The sequence below is a fragment of the Dipodomys spectabilis genome, unplaced genomic scaffold (assembly GCF_019054845.1).
Source record: "Dipodomys spectabilis isolate Male_0828 unplaced genomic scaffold, ASM1905484v1 ptg000461l, whole genome shotgun sequence".
In the NCBI taxonomy this organism is placed as follows: domain Eukaryota; kingdom Metazoa; phylum Chordata; class Mammalia; order Rodentia; family Heteromyidae; genus Dipodomys; species Dipodomys spectabilis.
The window spans coordinates 423,815-446,430 of NW_024871138.1; the positions used below are offsets into that span (position 1 = coordinate 423,815).

Consider the following 22,616-nt stretch of genomic DNA (forward strand, 5'->3'; position numbering starts at 1 on the left):
CTTGGCCAAGCCCCTCTGCAGATTCCACCTGAGGCCTAACCAGGGCACATGCAGTGCACTGCTGAGGCTTGAGCCCAGCTGGTGCCGGGCAGCCAGGTGTGGCACCTGGCTGGCTATTCCAGGGCATTTCTGGCTTGTCTTAGATGACTGTCCCGCGGGCGCAGGTCTGGACTGGGGCCTGCTAGATGAATGTTGACCCTTCCAGGGCTACCATCGTCCGATGCTGTCCCAGCCTGGCCTGTGTCCAGTGCTTCATAGGCCAGTGGGGGGGGGGGAGTGAAGAGGGGTTGACCTACACAGTGCTGAGGGCAGGGGTGTGGAGGCCGCTCGGGTTGGGCGGCCAGGGAAGGGGCATGGACCATGGCTTTGGCAGTGGCCTGTGTCACCTCACAACGCCCTGGTAGGACTCCAGGGGTGGTTCGGTGGAAGATGCGGGCAGCCCTTGGGGCTCATGTAGACCTCTGACCCCAGGAGACCCAGACCCCATCCTCCTGGGCCCTGCCCGGGATGGGGGGAAAGGAGGAGCAGCAGGAAGCAGGGTGTGGGGGGGAGGCGGTACGGGCTACACCGCCCCACCCCAGGGCCATGCCCCCGCCCCGCCGAAGCGGGCAGTGATGGCGGCGGCTGTGGCATGGTGGAAGGCGGGCGTGCAGTGCGGGCACGAGGGGCATGCACAAAGTCCCCGAGTGTGTGTGTGTGTGTGTGTGTGTGTGTGCGTGCGTGCGTGGGGCTGGGTCCGCCACCCCCTGCCCCGAACGGGGCTGGGAGAGGCGCTGAGGGGTGGGGGAGGCGCGGGGCATCCCTGGCTCAGCCCGCCTCCCCCACCAAGCCAGGTGCGGGACCAGCGGCGTTGGGAGAGAGGCTGGACGGTGCGCCGCATTCCCGGGGGCTACTCGATCACGAGGCAGCGGGGCAAGTGTTGGGAGAAGTACTTGAAGAGTTCGGGTGTGGCCCCGGGGCAGTTGGTCAGCTCCAGTTCCTCCAGCTCCTGCAGCTGTACCAGGCCAGATAGCCCTGCGGTGGTCAGCAGCGGGCAGCCTGCAGCCGGTGGGAGCAGAGGAGCCGCTCAGCACCAAGCTGCAGAGGGTGGGTGTGAGGGGCAGGGCACGCACAGGGCCAGGTGGTGTGTAGGTGTGCCCGGGGGCAGGCTCAGGGGCTGCGTGTGCGGGACCGGTCTGGACGCCCCAAAGCCTGCCTCTAACTGGGACCTGGGACAAGGCAAGCCATCACCATCACCCTGGTGTGAAGCTGGGCCCCAACGAGGGCGGGGGTGGGGGGGCACTTTGAGTCTCACCTGCCAGAGACAAGAGACGCAAACTCCTCATAGCCAAGAGGTGCTTCAGCCCGAAGTCCTGCACCTGGGGAGGGTGGGAGTGAGTGAGCGGGGCTGCTGGAGGGGAGGAGGCGGCCCTGGGTGAGACTCCCCAGCCCCCGTGAGTTAGGACTGGGCTGCTGGGTGTGGAGGGACCTGGGCCCTTGGGGGATGTGTGGGAGCAGGGCCGGGACTGTGGGCTGTCTGCCCGCGTCCCCCACCCTGCCGCCTGGCCCCGACCCCCATACCTGGCAGCACCATCGCAGGTAAAGGCTTCGGAGGGACGACATGGTGGACAGATAGCTGAGGCCGGTGTCGGTGATGCGAACACACCTGTGGTTGGGCCAGGGGAGAGCTGCCCGACTTGGTATCCCTCCCTCCACCCCCTTTCCCAGAGAGCCACTGGCGCCCACCCCTCTTCCCTCACAGGAACCAAGCCCTGCAAGCTGCCTCCCTCCTTCCCCAAGATGGAGTTTAGCCGACGAGCTACTCTGGGAGTTCTACACTGGACGGTGGTACCCAGGCCCGGGCTCCCGGCTCGACACGCTCCCCGCACCTCCCCCCCAGCCTGGCCCCAGCACACACCTGTCGAGCACGAGCTCCTCCAGACGGTGCAGGTCGCAGGCCACGTACTCAAGGGCCATGTCCGTGATGCGTGGACACCAGGAGAGGTCCAGGCTGCGCAGCTTGCGCAGGTTCTCCGCAACGAGCTCCACGCCGTCGTCGGTGACCTTGGAGCAGCCCGAGAGGCTGAGGGAGGTGAGGTTGGGCAGGCTGTGCACCACGTTGACCACGCCGTGGTTGGTGATCTCCCAGCAGGAGAGCAGGCGCAGCGTGTGTGTGCTGTGGCCCTGGCGGGCCGTGAAGTAGGCCAGCGCCGTGTCCGTCACATGGTAGGCCTGCAGGCTCAGCTCGGCCAGGTTGGGCAGCAGCTGGGAGATGGCGGCGATGGCGTCGTCCGCCACGTTGATGCAGTCGCTCACGCTCAGCGAGGTGATGCGCGCGCTGAGGCTGGACCACAGGCCCGCCTCCGTGAAGTCATTGCAGCCGGACAGCTCCAGGCGCACCACTCCCTGCATCTGCTCCAGCATCACCTGCGTGGGGGGGGGGTTCAGGAGTCCGCCAGGTTGGCTCGCCCCTGCCCCACGTCCCTCACAGGGCCCAGGGAGGCCGTCAGGGGAGGCCGGAGGGCAGGGGTCTGCAGGGCTGCTTGCAGGGCTGTACTTCAACAACGCTCCAGAAGAGGGAGCACAAGAGGCCCAGAAGCCAGGCCCAGTTCGGAGCTGGTTTGAATGCTGGAATTACAGCTCAAAGCCAGACGCCTGCAGCTCATGCGTGTCATCCCAGCCACTCACGAGGCTGAGATAGGAGGACTGTGGTTTGGAACTAGCCAACGCAGTCAAAACGGGGAGACCTCCAGTTAACCAGTAAAACGCCAGACACAGAAGTAGCTCAAGTGAATGACAGAGCACCATCCACAAGCAGAAAAAGCTGCATGAGGGTGAGGCCCTGAGTTCAAGCCCCAGTACACACACACGTACAGCAGTACACACACACACTCCATGCACATGCACACAGCAGTACATACACACAGTGCACACACATACACAGCAATACACACACAGCAGTACTTACCCATATACAGCAGTACACACAGTACATGCACATGCACATGGCAGTACACACACTACATGCACACACACATGGCAGTATACACAGTACGCACACATACGTATGGCCGTACACACAGTACACACACACACATATACAGCACTACACACTGAACATACACACGGCAGTACACATAGCACATGCACATACACACGGCAGTACACATAGTACACGCACATACACACAGCAGTACACACAGTACAGGCACATACACACAGCAGCACACATACAGTTTCAAGGCTGGCACACTATGGCTTGAGCCATGCTTCCATTTCTGGCTTTTTGCTGATTAACTGGAGATAGGAGAGTCTGGAGGATTTGTCTGCCTGGGCTGGCTTTGATTTGATCCTCAGATCTCAGCCACTTCTGTAGCTAGGATATAGGTTTGAGCCACCCGCCGTATCATTCCTGCCTTGAAAATCCTACTCGTCTTTGAGCAGGGATTTCAGCTTGGTGTGAGGTATCTCATGTGGCAGCCGGGCTTCCCCATCCAAAGCCACTGTTTCTCCTTAACCCATCTGAGCTGGGCCTCGTCCCTCCCCACACACAGGGCTGCCGTCTGCGGCTTACCCCCTGCCCTCCTGGCCGGTTTGGAGACCCACCTCTAGGCCAGCGTCGGTGATGGTGGAGCGCTTGAGGCTCATGGCCTTCACCCCCTTCTTGGAGAGTGCGTAGTTGTCGATGAACTCACAGATGTCCAGGTCAGAGACACCGACCAGGCAGAAGCCCTCGAAGCCTCGCACGGCGAAGCCCTGCAGGCTCACGAACTCCTTCTCCCCGCCGGGCAGCACATTGTACAGCTCCTTGGCGTGCAGCACAGGTGTGAGGCCGGCCCAGAACTTGGGCTGGTAAAGCACGCGTCGCCAGGCCTTGCACACCTGAGCTAGCACACACTTCTCGCATGCTGAGAAGTACCAGAAGAGGCTGTTGAGGATCTTCTCATCTGTGGCCAGTGGTGGCCGCTCTGCGGGGGGGGCCCCAGCCAGAGCGGCCCGGGACAGCGGGGCAGCCAGGCTGGGCGGGGGGAGGGTGGGAGGGGGCGGCTGGCAAGGGCGGTTCTTGGCGGCCGGCGTGCCCTTGGTGATGCTGGCTGCCCCCAGGCCATTGGGCTGGCCGGGCAGCTTCACCAGGCCATTTCGAGGCAAGCATGGAGGCTTGGGGTCACCGTCGACACCCGGGCTGGACATCTTCCTGGAACTTTCTGTAGACAGGTGGGGAGAGGGAAGTGAGTCTGCTGGTCTCTGGGGGCTGCGGAGAGCTGTGTGCTCCCCTCCCGCCCCCCACGGCTCCTGCCACTCCCTCCTGACCGCACAGTGTCCACGGCCAGGTGCGGGGCGCCCCTCGCGCGAGGGGCCAGGCCCGTGCTTACACGCTGTGGCTGCACGAATGCACCCTGCCTGGCAGCGGCCAACGGCAGTCGCTGGCTTCTCCCCTGGCCCCCTGGAGGGGCTCAGGCATCTCGTCTGAGAGTCACGTGGCAGCTCCCGAGGACCGTGGCACCCACAGAGGCTCAGGACTCACCCTGAGAAAGGGTACCGTGGGCGCCGCCGTCAGTCTCCCACCAGCACCAGGCAGCGCTGTGCTAAATGCACCCACCGCCCAGAAAAGGAAATGGAGGCGGACACCAGGTGCATTGCTGATCAGATCAGACAGCTAAGCGGTAGAGCTGAGGGTTGGACAGGCGTGGGCCGAGAAGCTAGAGGGGTCCCCCCAGGCAGGGCCATGCACCCCCAGGCTGGGTCTGGTGCCTGCCCGTGGATGGCAGGCCGCACAGAGGGTAGTGGGCCCCATGGTGCCTGCACCATCTGTCTCCCTTTCCGGTTAGATCTCCTTGTTTCCACCTCTCCACAGCATGCAGGAAGGAGGCAGGGCTCTGAGAGGGGGAGTCTAGCCTTCCCAGGCGCAAGCCCCACACTTCGGGCCCCACGAGGGCTTCATGTTGAGTGTGTGGCCTTGGCTAGCCACTTCCCTCCTCTGGTGGCAGAGCTGGTCACCGGGGCCTGACTCACAGCCTGGCTTGGAAAGTGACCTGGGGGTTACTCGTGTCCCAGAGTAAAGCAGAATCTGCCTTCCCAGGGCTGGGCCGGAGCCCATGTTCCGGTCCCTGGTCTCCCGTGCCAGAGTTTCAGAGGCTCCCTTCCTTCCTCTGGCTACGGACCGTGGCCTCACACAGCCACCAAGGGGTGTCTTGAAAGGCTCCTGAGGTCTTCCCAGCCCCTACCGTGGGCCTGGGAATAGGCAGGCCCTCAGAAGAGAGGCGCTCACGTCTCCTTTGCGGTTGAGGCTCCCTCTGAGCCCCCAGGGCTCAGCAAGCTGGGACGGAGGCGGGAGCCACCGGGAGAAGGGACCAAGCCCTGCTCTCCCCACCACCAGGCCCCAGAGGCTGAGCCCTGGGGAGGCCGTCCTTGTCAGCACACTGGCCCTGGAGCGTGTGCAGATCACCGGGCTTCGTGGCTGTCAGACCTCCCTGGGTCCAAAGGTCCTTCTCTACTCCCCAGCTGCAAGCCCTCTTGTCCCCGCAGGCTGGCCAGGCCCTCGGTGCTACCTCTCTCTCTTCCACACCTTGGCTGCACCTCTGCTATGCCCGCTGGTGGACGCAGGCAGCGGCTGGCCGGCACCCACACCCCTCGCGCCTTGGGGAAACCATCTAGCTCAGCCTTGTGACAGCCCTGTGTGGGGTACGAGCTTGAGGCTCAGGGGAGTTTAAGTTTGTGTCCCAACGCGGAGGAGGCTGAAGCCAGGGGTGACCCCAGCTCCCTGAGCACCAGGGAAGAAAAGAAACAGCAGGGCTAAGCCTGCGACCCCCACATCCCAGACACACACTCCTGGGGATGGAGAGGCGATCCCAGCCTCAACACTCCCCCCGCCCCAGTCCACAGAGCAGAGACCCCCCCCCTCCCCACGCCGGGCGCAGCACCATGGACAGCGGCATGCTGGGGGCCGCGGGCTGGCGGCACCGAGGACAGCGGCTCGGCGGGGAGGGGAGGGGAGAGGAGCCGAGCTGAGAAGCCCGAGAAGGATCCTCGGAGGTGGCGGAGGCGGCGCCAGGGGAGAAATAATCCAAGAGCGGTGCTGAGCGGGGCGCACGTGGCTTGCCCGGCGGGGAGGGGGTTGCACGTGGACACCCAGGGCCTCTGTGGGCCAGCCCGCACACGGAGGGGAGGCCGCAATGTCCGGCTCAGCCCCACACCCTAGGTTCGAGCCACAGTCCCTGCTGCTCCCACACCTCGCATCCAGCGTGCTGGTCACTCCTGACCACTTAACACCCGGAGAACCCCTGCCACGCGGCACAGAATGGCCCAAGACTGAGGCTTTGGGAGAAAGGTCAGCCCCGTCCCGTAGGAGACCAGGGTCACTTAGGGAAGATGCCCTGGCCCAGCAGGACGGCTTCCGGGCTGACTCTCCACACGTGGGCCAGCATCACAACCTTACCCCCAGGGCCGACCCCACTCCGCCAGTCCCCGGCCCCCACCCCTCCCTAGGCACATGCCTTCCGGCCCTTGCTGGGAAGCCAGCCCCCGGGACAGCGTCTGCCTCTCCTGGTCTCCTCTGTTCCCCCTTGAGAACAGATGCCACCACGGAGGTTCTGACTGCTGCTTGCACAGTGGGTGAGAGACAGCAGGCCGAGGAGCCCCAGGACAGGCCACATCTTAGAGGTGTGGTCAACGGCACAGCTCAAGCACTGAAGTCTCAGGATGACAGGGGCCAGTGTTTCTAGGGGAGGGAACCTACTGGGCTTGGGACTGGGTTAGTGCCGTCACGGGGAAGACTGCTCTGCCCTGGGGGCTTGGGGTGGAGACACCTGCGTCTCCCTTTGGCTAAGTTCCCCTTCGGCTAAGTTCCCCTTCGGAGCTGCAGGGCGAAGCAAGCTGGCTGCCCGCCCACTACCAGGGGAAGGCAGGGAGGAGGAGGTCTCCCCTTCCTGCCCTGGCTGACTGGGAGCGGGGAAAGCAAAGTGTGGACAGAGATTTTTCCATGTCACACAAAACTACGACAGGGCCCAGCCGCCCGCCCAGGCTGTCAGATGCCCAGTGCTCGGAGCTGGCCTGCCCTGTATGCTGCCTCTCCCGCTGTCCTTTGCGTCTCCAGGATCCCGGCGGCCCCTGTGTTCTGGCTAGTCTCTCTTCACTGGCCTCACCCAGCGGGGTCTCTGCCGTGCACCTCTGCTCTCCTGCCAGAGGCTGGCGGCTAGATCTCCACTAGCACCCCTGCCCCTCTGCCACCAGTCTGAGATCTCTCTCCCTGTTCCTGATGCCCCGTCCGCATTGTAGGCTGACCAGCCCCTCCTGCCTGCTGAGGCAGTGACCCGGTGACACCGGTCCTAGCTGCGAACGGGGCTGGGCTGACGGGCAGACGCACTCTGACAGCCCTGAGACTCAGACACATCCACATCCCGGCCACCGCGCAAGTGTCAGAAGCAGTGCGATCCTCCCACCCCCGGCCAGAATGCTCTGGGGGTGACGGGATGGGAGCCCACGGCCCCGGGTGCTGGGGGGGTCTTTGAGAGAGACTGGAGTTGATGCCACGGCTCATCTCCACCCTCCTGATGTTGAACCCCAGCTCTCGGGGCCCAGCCGGTGCCAGGGCCCTGGGCAGCTTCCGGGCGGGGGCTGGAATGGCAGCAGCCTCTGCTGCGGCCTCCTCTCGGCCCTCCACCCAGGCCGGCGCTCCCCGCCAGCCACGGCCAGCTGCCCTGCACGGGTGGGGGCAGGACCGGCTCCAGCCTCCAAAATGGGGGAGCCTCAGCTGGGGTCTGAGTCCACGGCGTGAGGGTGGCAGGGCATGGGCCCCCCTTCTCCCCCCCCACCCCCCCCCCTGTGCACAGCTGGGCGGGGGGGGGGGGGGGGGGGCGAGGCCTGAGGATGGACCGAGGGTGGGGAAGGGCAGCCCGCAGGGGGGCAGGGGAGGGGAGGGGAGGGCTGGGGGTGGCGCTGTCCAGCGGCTGGGCCAGCCGGGCACTGGGCTCCTGAGAGCTGACGGGTCCATCCTTGTCGTCCTCCTCCTCCTTGCCATCATCATCCTCACCCCCTCCTCCTCACCCTCCCCCTCACCCTCACCCTCCTCACCCTCCTCATCCTCCTCCTCACCCTCATCCTCCTCCTCACCCTCCTCCTCACCCTCATCCTCACCCTCCTCCTCACCCTCCTCATCCTCACCCTCATCTTCCTCACCCTCCTCATCCTCACCCTCCTCACCCTCATCCTCCTCACCCTCATCTTCCTCCTCCTCCTCCTCACCATCCTCACCCTCCTCACCCTCATCTTCCTCTTCCTCATCCGCCTCATCCTCACCCTCCTCACCCTCCTCATCCTCCTCATCCTCCTCCTCACCCTCATCCTCCTCCTCACCATCCTCACCCTCCTCACCCTCATCTTCCTCATCCTCATCCGCCTCATCCTCACCCTCCTCCTCCTCCTCATCGTCCTCCTCACCCTCCTCATCCTCCTCGCCCTCAGCCGCCCGCCCAACCTCCCCGGAGGCCTAGGCCCCGCCCGAGCGCCGCGCCTGCTCCCCCGCCTGCCCGCGGGGGCTCCCCGGGCCGCGTGCGGGCGCGGCGCAGCCCACGGGGACCCCGCCCGGGGGCGCCCGGAGCTCGGCGGCTGGCGGGGCGCGGGGGCCGCGCGCTCACCCGCAGGCCGGGCCCCGCGGCGGGGGGCGGCGGGCCGGGGCCGGGCGGAGGCTGCGGTTACGTAAGGCGGCCCGGGCCCCCCGCCGCCCGGACCGGAGCGGCCTCCCCGCGCCCCGCCGCCCGGACCGGAGCGGCCTCCCCGCGCCCCGCGGCCTCCCCGCGCCCCGCCGCCCGCCCCGCGGCCTCCCCGCGCCCCGCGGCCTCCCCGCGCCCCGCCGCCCGCCCCGCGGCCTCCCCGCGCCCCGCCGCCCGCCCGCGGCCTCCCCGCGCCCCGCGGCCTCCCCGCGCCCCGCCGCCCGCCCCGCGGCCTCCCCGCGCCCCGCGGCCTCCCCGCGCCCCGCCGCCGCCCCGCGCGCGCCTCACCTGGGCGCGGGCTCCTGGCTCATACCCTGCGGTCCGCCGCGCGGCCTCGCGTCCCCGGCAGCCCGGCGCGGGCGCCGCGGAGCGCGGAGGCGGCTCCGGTCCGGGCGCGGGGCGGGCGAGCAGGGCCCGGCCGCGCCCCGCCCCGAGCGCCCGGGCCTGGCCGGGCCCCCGCGGCCGAGCCCGGAGCGGAGCTCCCCGGTGGGAGAGGACCGGGCGCCCGAGCCTCCCACCGGGGAGGCCGAGCCCAGATAAATGAGGCCGCGGAGCCGGAGCGGAGCGGCGCCGCCTCCTCCCTCCCCGCGCCCTCCGCCCCGCGCGCCGCCCCGCGCGCCTCGCGGCCCGCGCCGCCCGGCCCCGCGCGCGCTCCCGCCGTCCGGCCCAATCCGCGCGGGCGCCGCGGCCCGGCCCCGCCCACCGGCGCGCCCGGCGCCCGCGGAGCCGGACCGACCCGGCCGGACCGCCGGCCCCGCGCTCCGGGCCGCCGGAACCCGAGGACCCGACGAGCCGGGCCCGAACCCACGGGCGGCGGAAGAGGCCTGGGGCGGAGAGCGCAAAGGCCCCGCGGTCCCGGCGCGTCCGGCTCCCGGTGAGCGCGGGGCCGGACGCGGGCCCGGCGGCCCCGTCTGGGGTCTGGGGTCTCCCGGGAGCCGCGTTAGGGACCCGAGGTCCAGAGGCCGGAGCAGGGTCCGGGAGGACCGGGACGCACGGAGCGCTGGGCGCGGGCCCGGCCGGGCGGGTAGAGCCGGGGGCCGGGGCGGTGCGCGGCCGGCCCGGCCTGTCACAGCCAGCGCGCGGCCCTGTGCGGCGGGCGCTGGATGCGGCCGCGCAGAGCTCGCGCGGGACGGGGCTGGCCCACCTCCGCTGGTCTTAGGGCGGCCGGTGTGGACGCGAGCGCCTCAGCCAGCCTCAGGCAGGCTTGCGGTTGGGCCGGGGCGGAGGCCTGGGCCCGGGTGGGCCAGGACAGCACTGGAGGAGGACAGCCAACGGGTTCCGAGGTCCTGTTCTTCCGCCCCACCCGCGTCCCGCACCTGCCAACCTCCCCTCCCTCGCGCCCTCCCCCAGGGAGCAGTTTTTGGGTGATGCAGGCAGGGTCTCCTCTCTCCCCGGGCCCTGCCCACTCTCCAGCAAAGCCCCAAGCGTCTGGCGTTGGTACCTGGTCCCTGGCCTCAGCCTGTCCCTGTCCCTGACGTCTGAAGTCCCTGGCACGGTGGGCCGCAGGGCCACACCCCTCACCTGAGACCCTGTCACCTGGAGGGAACTCAGCGCCTCACACGCTGCACCTGCTCAGCTGTGCCATGCCTGCCGGAGTCTTTGGTTTTTTCTTCATAGGTTTGAGCTCTGGGCCTGGGCGCTGTCCCTCAGCTCTTCAGCTCAAGGCTAGCGCTCTACCACTTGAGCCACAGCACCACTTCTGGGTTTTTCTGCTTCTGTGGTGCTGAGTTGAACCCAGGGCTTCATGCATGTGAGGCAAGCGCTCTACCACTGAGCCACCTTCCTGGCCTTGCCAAAGTCTTGTGACCAAGACCATTTCTTCCCCAAACACCTGTCCTTCCCAGCCTGCACCCGTGGCTGGGCAGCGGCTCTGAGCAGCACATAGCTGCCCAGCACGGCACACAGGGCCCTCAGCACATCGGTGGGGAGTGCGGCAGCAGGAGAGGTTGCCCACAGCCGGTCCGGACCCCCTTGGGTGGGAAGGAGTCTCCGGAGAAATGCTGATGTCCCTCAAGAAGCTGCTCTGGTGTGGTTCCAGTCTTCCCTGGGGAACATGGGGCTGCTCAGCCCGGCTCCCTTCCCCGTCCCTGCGGGGGGGGCTGCTGCAGCATCTCAGTCAGGGCCCGTCACCAGGTCACCCCTGACCTGTGGCATCCTCACGGCTGCAGCACCTCTCAGGTGGAGGACCGGCCCTCCTCCACATGGAGCGCTCCTCCCAGAGCGCTCTTCCCCGGAGCACCCCGTGTCCGAGGAGTCGTCCTGGTCTATCATGTTGCAGGACAGACATGGTGGAGGCCCAGGGCTGCTGCCAGGTCTGGTCCTGCGGAGACAGAGGGCTTAAGGGGGACACAGTCACATCAGGGAACAAACAGCACCCCATACCGTGGGCGTGTATGTCGTGGGGACACAGGACTGACTGAAAGTGTGTCTGGGGGGACTCTGGAGTAGAATATGTGCCCAGAGCCAGGTGCCCGGGTGGGACTCTCGGGGGCCCTCAGGTATCCCCCCTCGCTGAGCCCATCCTGGGAAGTGGGTCTGCTCCCTATGGGGGGGGCTCCTTTCAAGACCAAAGTGGGGTCTGGGAATGTGGCTCAGTGGTAGAGTGCTTGCCAAGCACGCATGAAGCCCTAGGTTTGATCCCTCAGTACCACACAAACAGAAAAAGCCGGAAGTGGTGCTGTGGCTCAAATGGTAGAGCTTTCACATTGAACTGAAGAGCTGAGGGACAGCACCCAGGCCCAGAGTTCAAACCCCACGACCGACAAAAAAAAAAGCAGCCAGAAGTGGTGCTGTGGCTCAAGTGGTGGAGTACTAGCCTTGAGCAAAAGAAGCTCAAGGACAGCTCCCAGGCCCTGAGTTCAGGCCCCAGAACTGGAACAAACAAAAAAACCAACAACACAGATTTGTTGAAACCCCTTTGTAACAACAACAGATAATAAAAACAGGGCTGGAAAGGTGGCTCAGTGGTAAAGAACTTGTCTAGCACGCATGAAGCCCTGGGTTCAATTCCTTAGTACTACATACACAGAAAAAGCCAGAAGTGGTGCTGTGGCTCAAGGTGTAGAGCGCTTGCCTTTTGCTGAAGAGCTCAGGGACGGCGCTCAGGCCCTGTATTCCAGCCCCACAACTGGCAAAAACAGGAAAGACCAAAGTGGTTCATCCTGGGCCAGATGGGCCCACTGCTCACTCTACCCTGCCGCTGCCCAGAGCAGAGCCTGGGGCAGCAGGTGGTACACCGGGTTGAGTGTTTGGCTTCCTGGATCTGTCCATCACCAGAACTGGTGTCCACTGCTGTGCGTGTGGTCGGCTGACCACGGCCGAGGGGGCTTTCCGCCGCCCTCAGCCCTTGCTCCGGCCTGACCTGCCCCTGTCAAGGCTGAGGATGACTCAGGGCCCAGCTGTCACCGCAGCAACGCGCGTAGCCTAGTGATGGCGGTCTGGTCTCCTAGCAACGGCCGTCTCCTAGCAATGGATATTTTCCCAGCCCTGGCTGGAGCAGCAGCTATTTTTAGCTCAGCTGCAAATCAATCGGCAGCTGCATTTTGGGCTTCTTGAGAGACACAAGGTGTGGGGGTGGGCTTCTTAGGCAAAGAGACAAAAGGAGCAGAGGTAGGAACCTTGGCCCGGGGGCCGAGATGGAGGAGCAGTGGGAAGGGACCCGGAGGAAGTGCAGGCCACGTGGAGGTCACAGCCAGGACCATGTCCTGCCTGAGGCCTCCACAGGCCAAGTCAGCAGGGTGGCCAGGCCAGTGCTTGGGAGCGTCCTGGCGGCTCCGTCCTTAGCGGAGGACCCGCCTTCCCCTTCCCAGGCTTCTGGCCTCTTCCGGACCAGCTTGAGTAGCAGATGTGGCCAGTGGGAGGTGCCACGGGCTCAGGGATGCGGCCGGGACGACCACCAGCCACCCACGTTGCTGCTCACCTGATGCTGGTAGACGCTGAGTTCCGCGTAGGGAGGTCCTGGACAAGGGGGGAACCTGAGCACTCTCTGCTTCTTTACTGGCGTGTTCTATCGAGCCCAAACTCAGCCTTGACCATTGGGCCTGGTCACAACCCACCAGCTACCTTTTTTTTGGGTCCGGTCATGGGGCCTGAACTCTGGGCCTGGGCGCTGTCCCTCTGCTCTTCAGCTCAAGGCTAGCGCTCTAACATTTGAGCCCCAGCGCCACTTCTGGCTTTTTGTGCTTATGTGGTGCTGAGGAATTGAACCCAGGGCCTCATGCATGTAAAGCAAGCGCTCTACCACTGAGCCACCTTCCCAGCCCTCGGGCTGGCTTTGAACCAAAATCCTCAGATCTCAGCCTCCTGAGTAGCTAGGATGACAGGCGTGAGCCACCAGCGCCCGGCTCACCATCTACTTTTTGTAGTCCAGGTTTACTCAAAGTTCTACCATGTGGGGTCTTCAGCACTGGGTCTCCCATGAACATCCCTGGCTCTTGGTGGTGTCTCCTGGGAGTTCCCGCTAGCCTAGCCTCTAACTTGGTTGGGAGTGCTTCTGCCCCAGCACCATAACTTGCCCTTCGGACTAGCTGCCTCCCTGCCACTATCTCCCCTGAGCTGCCTGCCCCAGCCCTGCTCAGGACCCAACACCGTGGACGCAGCACCTCATCCTGCTAGAACTCCAGCTGCAGGAGGAAGGGCCGAGCCTGGAGGTGAGCAGCCCCAGGGCACACCCCCGATGGCATCGGAGGCCTGCACTGGAGGGACCTTCAAGGCCCAGCACAGGAGCTGGACCTCGGGATGGGCTCTCCAGCTGCCCTGTTTGGGTCACGGGGCTTTGGGATGTCCGCCTCCAGTTAGTCTGAGCCCAGCAGTCTTGGGATGGGGGGAGACAACCATTCTCATTCTGCTCACCCCCAGAGGGGCTGCAGCCTTCTGCACACCAGGCCCCCAAAGGCTACTCTTCTTTTTCTTACTCAAGTCTCTTCTGCTGCTCTCCTCTGACACCGGTGGAATGGGGATCATGGCATTGGGAAGCCCAGAGCTAGGTCCCCCAAATTGAACTTAGCCAGCCAGGAAGCTCGAGATCTGGGCTGTCAGACATCCGCTCATTCATTTCCCACGTAATGACTGAGCACTCGAGTCCAGGTGTGTGGCGCGCAGGCATGCAGAGCTGTGAGAGGTGACATCTGTCAGATCTTTGTGGCACCAGTGTCATTGTGAAGCTGCTAAAAGGTAAGCTGAGAAGGGCAGGCCTGGCATCCAGGAGACAGCTCAGGACCAGCGCCTGTCTTCAGGGAACCCTAACACTCCTCCCAGAGAGGTCAGAGCCTGAGGCTTGCCAGGTGATGCCTCACCACCACCAGAGGGCGCCCAGAACCCACTCCTGCCCAGTGGACTGGTGACCACTTCCCTGCTGACCACCCACAGCCCTGGCCAGGAAGGCTGTGGGGGCTGACCCACGTGCCCCGCTGCCCCGGGGCTGTGGGGGCTGACCTGTGTGCTCGAGGGCCTTGAGCACCTGATAGTTTTCCACCAGGCTCTGACACTCTTCCTTTTCGTTTAATTTTTGCTGGTCACGGGGTTTGAACTCAAAGCCGGAGCACTGTCCCTGTTCAAGGCAAGCGCTCTGCCACTTGGAGTCACAGCTCACTTCCGGTTTTCTGGTGGCTCACAGACTTCCCTGCCTGGGCTGGCTTTGAACCAGGACCCTCAGATCTCAGCCTCCTAAGTAGCTAGGATTACTGGTATGGACCCTTTATATTTTGTGATTGTTTTATCGCTTATTGCTGTTAGTGTGTTCTGGGGACTGAAGTCACTGCCCTGCACACACTAGGCATATGCTCCGTCGAGCAAAATCTCCAGCCCATTTTAACTTTTTTCTTATAGCTCAGTAGGAGTAAGCACATGGTCTCGTGCTCTAAAGCGTTTTTCACCTCCCGAGACTGAAATCAGTGATTTAAACCCTAACTCCTGGTCTTCTTCCCCAGCGGTCAGTTTGGAACTTCAACTGTAACCGAAAGTTCCTATTCCTGTGGATTTCATTTTACTCCCTGTCTCTGTGGATGTCATTGCTCTAGGGTCCTCCTCCTGGAGGACCTCACATCGTCTTTATCATTTGTGAGCGGCTCATTTCACTTTAGCAAGGATCTCAATAATCACCTGCCTGCAGGCCTTCCGCACACCTCTGCCCCCCAGTGAGTTCATTATTATTTTTTTTTGAGGGGGTCTGGTCATGGGGCCTGAACTCTGGGCCTGGGCGCTGTCCCTCAGCTCTTCAGCTCAAGGCTAGCACTCTACCACTTGAGCCACAGCACCACTTCCGGCTTTTTATTTTCTGCTTTATGTGGTGCTGAGGAATCGAACCCAGACCCTCAAGCATGCAAGGCAAGCACTCTACCACTGAGCCACCTTCCCAGCCGGAGTTCATTATTTTCTATGCTAAATAACCCATTGTGTGAGTAGACCACCCTCTGTAATCCTTCCACCTGCCCAGGACTGCGGGTTGCCTCTGTGTCCTGGCTATTTTGGTACTGTTTTGATTCTTGGCCCGAGAGGCCCTTGGGCTGTGAAGGGGACGTGCGTGAGCATCTGTGAGCGTCCTGGACCGTCTCGCTTGGACAGGCAGCGGGGTCCGGTGGCTCTCACCGTAGGGCTGTCCGGCCTCCTGTCTGGGGCGGCCCAGGCCAGGGCAGAGCGCTGGCTTCGGGAAGGGCTGGGCGCAGTAGGTGGCGCTGGCTCCTGCAGGTGGCCGGCCCCTGGTCAGCCAGGACCGGCTTCTGGGCCGGGCGAGCGTTCGGTCCCCGCTGCTCCGGGCTGCCGCCGACCTGGGGGCTTCCGGGCTCAAGTCTCAGCCGGTGTGGATCGCGGGGCCCGAGGCTCCGGCCGGGGCCCGCCCCGCGCGCGGCCACCCGTGGACGGAGCTGGCTGGAGCTGAGGCCCTGGCCGCTCCCCTCGGAGCCGGAGCCGCCCAGCCGCGCGCCCTGGGCCCCGCGCCCCCGCCCGCCCGCGCGCCCCGCGCCCCGCGCCCCCGCCCGCCCGCTCCTCCGGAGGGAAGGGCACTGACCCTCGGCCCCGGGGCGCCGTCTCCCTGGGGGGAGGTCAGTCCCCTCCCTGGATGTCTTCCACGAGGACAGCACCCGCCGCGCCACCCGCGCCTCTCCGCACCCCCGTCCCCAGGGCTGGGGGACAACAGCGGCCGGACGAGGAGGAGCCGCTGGGGCCCGGGGTCGTCCCCGCGCAGGCCCCGCCCCGGGCACGCCCCGCCCCACCCCGCGCAGGCCCCGCCCCACCTCGCGCAGGCCCCGCCCCGCCCCCGGACACGCCCCGCCCCCGGGCACGCCCCGCCCCGCCCTGGGCACGCCCCGCCCCCACGCACAGCCCCGCCCCGGGCAAGCCCCGCCCCGCGCAGGCCCCGCCCCCACGCACATCCCCGCCCCGCGCAGGCCCCGCCCCACCTCGCGCAGGCCCCGCCCCACCTCGCGCAGGCCCCGCCCCGCCCCCGGACACGCCCCGCCCCCGGGCACGCCCCGCCCCGCCCTGGGCACGCCCCGCCCCCACGCACAGCCCCGCCCCAGGCACGCCGAGCCCCGGGCAAGCCCCGCCCCGCGCAGGCCCCGCCCCCACGCACATCCCCGCCCCGCGCAGGCCCCGCCCCACCCCGCGCAGGCCCCGCCCCATGCCTCGCCCCGCCCCGGGCAGGCCCCGCCCCACGCCTCGCCCCGCCCCGGGCAGGCCCCAGGCACCGCTGCCATTGGCGGAAAGTTCCGGCCGCGACGGCCATTGGCTGGAGAGCGGCGGCCCGTCCTCCGCCCTGGCGCGGCGGGGGCCGAGCGGAGCGGTCGGGGCGGAGGGGACGCGCGGGGCCGGCGGCGGCGCCCCGGGCAGCTCCCGCCGCCCCGCCCCGCCCTGGGGCAGCGCCCGCGAGCCCGGAGCCCAGGCGCGGGCGGGTTCCTGCGCCATGCCGGCCGGGGCGCTGCTCCGCGTCCTCTGCTGCGGCCTCCTGGCCGCGTCCGCGCGCGCGGGCTACTCGGAAGACGGCTGCGGCTGGCGGGGCAGGTGCGGGCCTCCGTGAGGCGGGGGACGGGGGGGGGGCGGCGAGAGGCCCGGGCGGGCGCGGGAGGGGGAGCGGCGAGGGGCGCGGGCTCGGGGGCTGGGGGCAGCCTCGCCGGCCGGGGCTCGGGGGCTGGGCGCAGGCCTCGCCGGCCGGGGCTCGGGGGCTCGGGGGCTGGGGGCAGCCTCGCCGGCCGGGGCTCGGGGGCTGGGCGCAGGCCTCGCCGGCCGGGGCTCGGGGGCTCGGGGGCTGGGGGCAGGCCTCGCCGGCCGGGGCTCGGGGGCTGGGGGCTGGGGGCAGCCTCGCCGGCCGGGGCTCGGGGGCTGGGGGCAGCCTCGCCGGCCGGGGCTCGGGGGCTGGGGGCAGGCCTCGCCGGCCGGGGCTCGGGGGCTGGGGGCAGCCTCGCCGGCCGGGGCTCGGGGGCTGGGGGCAGCCTCGCCGGCCGGGGCTCGGGGGCTGGGGGCAGCCTCGCCGGCCGGGGCTCGGGGGCTGGGGGCAGCCTCGCCGGCCGGGGCTCGGGGGCTGGGGGCAGGCCTCGCCGGCCGGGGCTCGGGGGCTGGGGGCAGCCTCGCCGGCGCGGGCTCGGGGGCTGGGGGCAGCCTCGCCGGCCGGGGCTCGGGGGCAGGCCTCGCCGGCCGGGGCTCGGGGGCTGGGCGTAGGCCTCGCCAGCCGGGGCTCGGGGGCTGGGGGCAGCCGAGCCGGCCGGGGCTCGGGGGCTGGGGGCAGCCGAGCCGGCCGGGGCTCGGGGGCTGGGGGCAGCCGAGCCGGCCGGGGCTCGGGGGCTGGGGGCAGCCGAGCCGGCCGGGGCTCGGGGGCTGGGCGCAGGCCTCCGCCCGCCGCCGCCTCAGCGCCTCGTCCCGTCCCCAGCGGCTTGACGCAGGAGCCGGGCAGCGTCGGGCACCTGGCCCTGGCCTGCGCCGAGGGCGCCGTGGAGTGGCTGTACCCGGCCGGGGCGCTGCACCTGACCCTGGGCGGCCCCGAGCTGGGCGCGCGGCCCACCGTCGCCTGCCTGCTCCCCGCGCGGCCCTTCGCGGGCGCGCAGGTCTTCGCCGAGCGGCCCGGGGGCGCCCTGGAGCTGCTGCTGGCCGAGGGCCCGGGCCGGGCCGGGGGCCGGTGCGTGCGCTGGGGCCCCGGCCAGCGCCGGGACCTCTTCCTGCAGGCCACGCCTCACCCCGACATCAGCCGCCGCGTGGCCGCCTTCCGCTTTGAGCTTCGAGCAGACAAGCATCCGGAGCTGCCTCCGCGGGCCCAGGGCCTCGGCGTGGACGGTGAGCGTCGGGCTGACCCTGACCGGGGTCTTGTGTGCATGGGTGCGTGCCTGTGTGTGTGCGTGTGTGCATGGGTGCATGCCTGTGTGTGTGCACGGGTGCGTGCCTGTGTGTGCACGCGTGTGTGCACACGTGTGCATCTGTGTACAAGTGTGTGCCCGTGTGCGTGTGCACGGGTGGGTGCCTCTGTGTGTGTGCGCGCGCGTGCATCTGTGCATAGGTGCGTGCCTGTGTGTGCGCGCGTGTGCGTCTGTGCACAGGTGCATGCCTGTGTGTGTGCGTGAGTGCACGGGTGTGTGCCTGTGTGCATGCATGTGCGTGTGCACGGGTGGGTGCCTGTGTGTGCGTGTGTGCACGCCTGTGTGTGCGCGTGTGCGTCTGTGCACAGGTGCATGCCTGTGTGTGCGTGAGTGCACGGGTGTGTGCCTGTGTGCATGTGTGTGCGTGTGCGTGAGTGCACGGGTGTGTGCCTGTGTGCATGCATGTGCGTGTGCACGGGTGGGTGCCTGTGTGTGCGTGTGTGCACGGGTGCACGCCTGTGTGTGCGCGTGTGCGTACGTGTGCATCTGTGCACAGGTGCATGCCTGTGTGTGAGTGAGTGCACGGGTGTGTGCCTGTGTGCATGCGTGTGCGTGTGCACGGGTGGGTGCCTGTGTGTGCATGCATGTTCATCTGTGCACAGGTGGGTGCCTGTGTATGCGTGTGTGCTCGGGTGCATGCCTGTGTGTGCGCGTGTGCATCTGCACGAGTGTGTGCCTGTGTGCATGCATGTGCGTGTGTGCACAAGCATCTGTGTGCACGTGGGACAAAATGACTGAACTAGAGACGGGCCTCGGCACTCTGAGGCCTGGAGGCCTATCTGGTCAGTGCCATGCGGGGCCAGGAACGCAGCTCACACCAGGTCAGAGGGTGGCGGCTGGGGTGCCCTTTCCCTTCTCCCTCCCACCCAGAACTCATCTTAGAGAAAGAGCAGGCTTGAGAAAGAGCAGGCTTGGGGACAAACGTGGCAAATGTAGACAGGTAGGCCCGGCAGGGCAGCCTGGGGGCTGTGGTCTCAGAAGGGTTGGGGAAGGGGAGGGAGGCGCAGAATCAGAGCTGTGGCTGAAGCTGTCCAGGGCTCCCTGGCCTAGCGGTGACCTCACTCCCCTCCCCCAGCCCAGCCAACAAAAGTCCAGTGTGCCTCATCACCATGGAGACCAGGAGCAGCCGGCCCCCCGTGCAGGGCAGCAGGCCCAGCTCTTGGCTCTCCTGAATCTCCCAGCCTGACCCTGCCGGAGATGGGACCGTCACTATGCTACCTCTGGCTGGGGACCCTAGAACCAGGGCCAGCCAGACCCCCCCCCACCCCCCTGCCGCCCTGCCCGGCTGTTGTTCTATGGTCCAGGAGGCAGCTCAGGAAGGCCGCAGCACTGGAGTGCAGTTGTAAGCTGGGCATGCGAGAGTGCAGCGTGGCACTCCAGCTCCAAACAGGCAGCCCCAAGTCGGTGCCTGGCAGGCCCCGACCCACACGGCCATGCACACACGCGGTGCAGCCCTTTGGAGAAGGGTCTGGTTTCCATTGCTCCTTGGGCTCCTGCTGAGAGGAGCGGTGGGCAGGCTCCTGGGTGAGGCAGAGACGGGCTGACGTGCTGCCCTGCTCCACAGGTGTCTGCAGACCCTGCAGCGACGCGGAGCTCCTCCTGGCGGCGTGCACCAGCGACTTCCGTGAGTGTCCCCTGAGCAGAGGGAGCCCGGGGCCCGCCTCTCCCTCCACATCCTCACCCTTGCCGCCGCACCTCCCTGCAGTGATCAACGGGACCATCCACGGGGTCACCCACGACTCGGAGTCTCAGGAGTCCATCATCACCGTGGTGCCCACGCGTGTTCTCCGCCCGATGCTGCCAGTGGGCAGCGCCGAGGGCCCGGGGCAGGCCTCCATTCACACCCCCCTGCAGTGCGGTGTCCGCCCAGGCCCAGGCACCTTCCTCTTCATGGGCTGGCGCCATTTTGGCCAGGCCTGGCTGGGCTGTGCCCCCCGCTCCCAGGAGTTCAGACGTGCCTACGCTGCTGCCCACGCTGCCCATACCCACCCCTGCGAGGTGAAACTGGACTGAGGGGACTGGGGACCGCCAGTGGGACCTTCCTGGGCAAGGGGGCAGGAGGGTGGGGGGCTGGAGGTCCAGCTGTCAGGACCAGCTGACAGGCGTCCTGAGCTGACAGGCGGCACCAATAAGAACATTGCTCATACTGACTCCCGCAGACCTGGTCTCTTGGGTCAAGCCCAGGCTTGGACTGGGCTCCCCGCATTGACTTCTCTCTGCTGTCCCTCCCATGCTCCCTAGCCTGACCTCTGCTCTGGCCGGCTCCCGTCGGCCTCCCTGTCTTGAGTCTTTCTGGGGCTCAGAGTGGGAGTGGAAAAGGTGCCTGGGGTGGCTGTGGTCCCTCACCGGGCCCCGGCGAGGGACAGCGGACACCTCAGACCCCGAGCTGGCCTTGGCAGGGGAGGGGACGCACTCCAGCAGGGTGCGTTTCCTCTGTGGTCATCGTGAGCCCCGGAGCCATCGTCGGGCAGGTCTCACCCTTGGGGAAGAACGGGCCCCTCTGTCCAGAGGCCCTTCGGACGTGCCAGGCATGCAGACGCGGCCAGGCGCCGCGGGTGTGGGAGCTCCACTGTGGGTCCTGCTCGGCTGCATCCGGCAGGAGGGGCACACAATGGGATCTCTAAGGGCCGTTTCCCGCCACTGGCCCATTGTCACTGTCCCTGCCTTTCTCCTGGGCCTCCTGGCCGCATAAAGAGCCGGTGGGGCCCTGCCAGACACGCTGAAGGCCTGGTGGGCTCGCATTGAGGTGCCGGGGATCCCAGGCTGCCCAGCAACGGCTGACTGGTTTCCTTCTTTCCTTCCTTCCTTCCTTCCTTCCTTCCTTCCTTCCTTCCTTATTTTTCCCCACCCCAACCCCCAAATACTGGGGTTTGAACTCAGGACCTCGTGCTTTTGCTGCACTATTTAAACCGTGCTCCTAGGAGGACAGACTTTCCCCCTTCCCCGACCACCAAGAGAACGAATGGGGGTGGAAGCCCTGTCAGGATGGGTGGAAGCCTCACCTTTCAGGCCAGGACAAGCTGGGAGAGGACAAGGCTGTGCACAAGGACCACACACAGGGCCCATGCTCCAAACCCAGCTGATGATGCCTGGCGGTGCTGTGTCCACCCTGAGCCGGCACCTACACCCTGAGCCTACACCCCACACCCTGAGCCAGCACCTACACCCTACACCCTGAGCCAGCACCTACACCCCACACCCTGAGCCAGCACCTACACCCTACACCCTGAGCCAGCACCTACACCCCACACCCTGAGCCAGCACCTACACCCTACACCCTGAGCCGGCACCTACACCCTGAGCCAGCACCTACACCCTGAGCCAGCACCTACACCCCACACCCTGAGCCAGCACCTACACCCCACACCCTGAGCCAGCACCTACACCCCACACCCTGAGCCAGCACCTACACCCCACACCCTGAGCCAGCACCTACACCCCACACCCTGAGCCAGCACCTACACCCTACACCCTGAGCCAGCACCTACACCCTACACCCTGAGCCAGCACCTACACCCTACACCCTGAGCCAGCACCTACACCCTACACCCTGAGCCAGCACCTACACCCTACACCCTGAGCCAGCACCTACACCCTGAGCCAGCACCTACACCCTGAGCCAGCACCTACACCCTACACCCTGAGCCAGCACCTACACCCTGAGCCAGCACCTACACCCCACACCCTGAGCCAGCACCTACACCCCACACCCTGAGCCAGCACCTACACCCTACACCCTGAGCCAGCACCTACACCCTACACCCTGAGCCAGCACCTACACCCTGAGCCAGCACCTACACCCTGAGCCAGCACCTACACCCTACACCCTGAGCCAGCACCTACACCCTACACCCTGAGCCAGCACCTACACCCTGAGCCAGCACCTACACCCCACACCCTGAGCCAGCACCTACACCCTACACCCTGAGCCAGCACCTACACCCTACACCCTGAGCCAGCACCTACACCCTGAGCCAACACCTACACCCTGAGCCAGCACCTACACCCTACACCCTGAGCCAGCACCTACACCCTGAGCCAGCACCTACACCCCACACCCTGAGCCAGCACCTACACCCTGAGCCAGCACCTACACCCCACACCCTGAGCCAGCACCTACACCCTACACCCTGAGCCAGCACCTACACCCTACACCCTGAGCCAGCACCTACACCCTACACCCTGAGCCAGCACCTACACCCTGAGCCAGCACCTACACCCTGAGCCAGCACCTACACCGTGAGCCAGCACCTACACCCCACACCCTGAGCCAGCACCTACACCCTGAGCCAGCACCTACACCCTACACCCTGAGCCAGCACCTACACCCTGAGCCAGCACCTACACCCTGAGCCAGCACCTACACCCTACACCCTGAGCCAGCACCTACACCCTACACCCTGAGCCAGCACCTACACCCCACACCCTGAGCCAGCACCTACACCCCACACCCTGAGCCAGCACCTACACCCTACACCCTGAGCCAGCACCTACACCCTGAGCCAGCACCTACACCCCACACCCTGAGCCAGCACCTACACCCTACACCCTGAGCCAGCACCTACACCCTGAGCCAGCACCTACACCCTGA

At 66.6% G+C, this 22,616-nt stretch overlaps 2 protein-coding genes across 2 annotated transcripts; one reads left to right on the forward strand and one right to left on the reverse strand.

Moving 5' to 3' along the window:
• Window positions 1-826: 826 nt before the first annotated feature.
• On the reverse strand, window positions 827-9,026 carry Fbxl16 (F-box and leucine rich repeat protein 16). Its single transcript, XM_042668656.1, has 6 exons — window positions 8,976-9,026; window positions 3,586-4,184; window positions 1,898-2,406; window positions 1,561-1,645; window positions 1,295-1,358; window positions 827-1,038 (listed from the first exon to the last, which is right to left on the reverse strand). Exons 2-6 carry the CDS (start codon window positions 4,168-4,170, stop codon window positions 890-892), a joined length of 1,392 nt encoding a protein of 463 aa, XP_042524590.1. The 5' UTR covers window positions 4,171-4,184; window positions 8,976-9,026; the 3' UTR covers window positions 827-889.
• Window positions 9,027-16,511: 7,485 nt separating this feature from the next.
• On the forward strand, window positions 16,512-20,174 carry Metrn (meteorin, glial cell differentiation regulator). The gene is made up of 4 exons (XM_042668649.1): window positions 16,512-16,682; window positions 17,545-17,945; window positions 19,590-19,649; window positions 19,731-20,174. The coding sequence occupies exons 1-4, from the start codon at window positions 16,585-16,587 to the stop codon at window positions 20,036-20,038; spliced, it is 867 nt and encodes a 288-aa protein (XP_042524583.1). The 5' UTR covers window positions 16,512-16,584; the 3' UTR covers window positions 20,039-20,174.
• The last annotated feature ends 2,442 nt before the right edge of the window (window positions 20,175-22,616 follow it).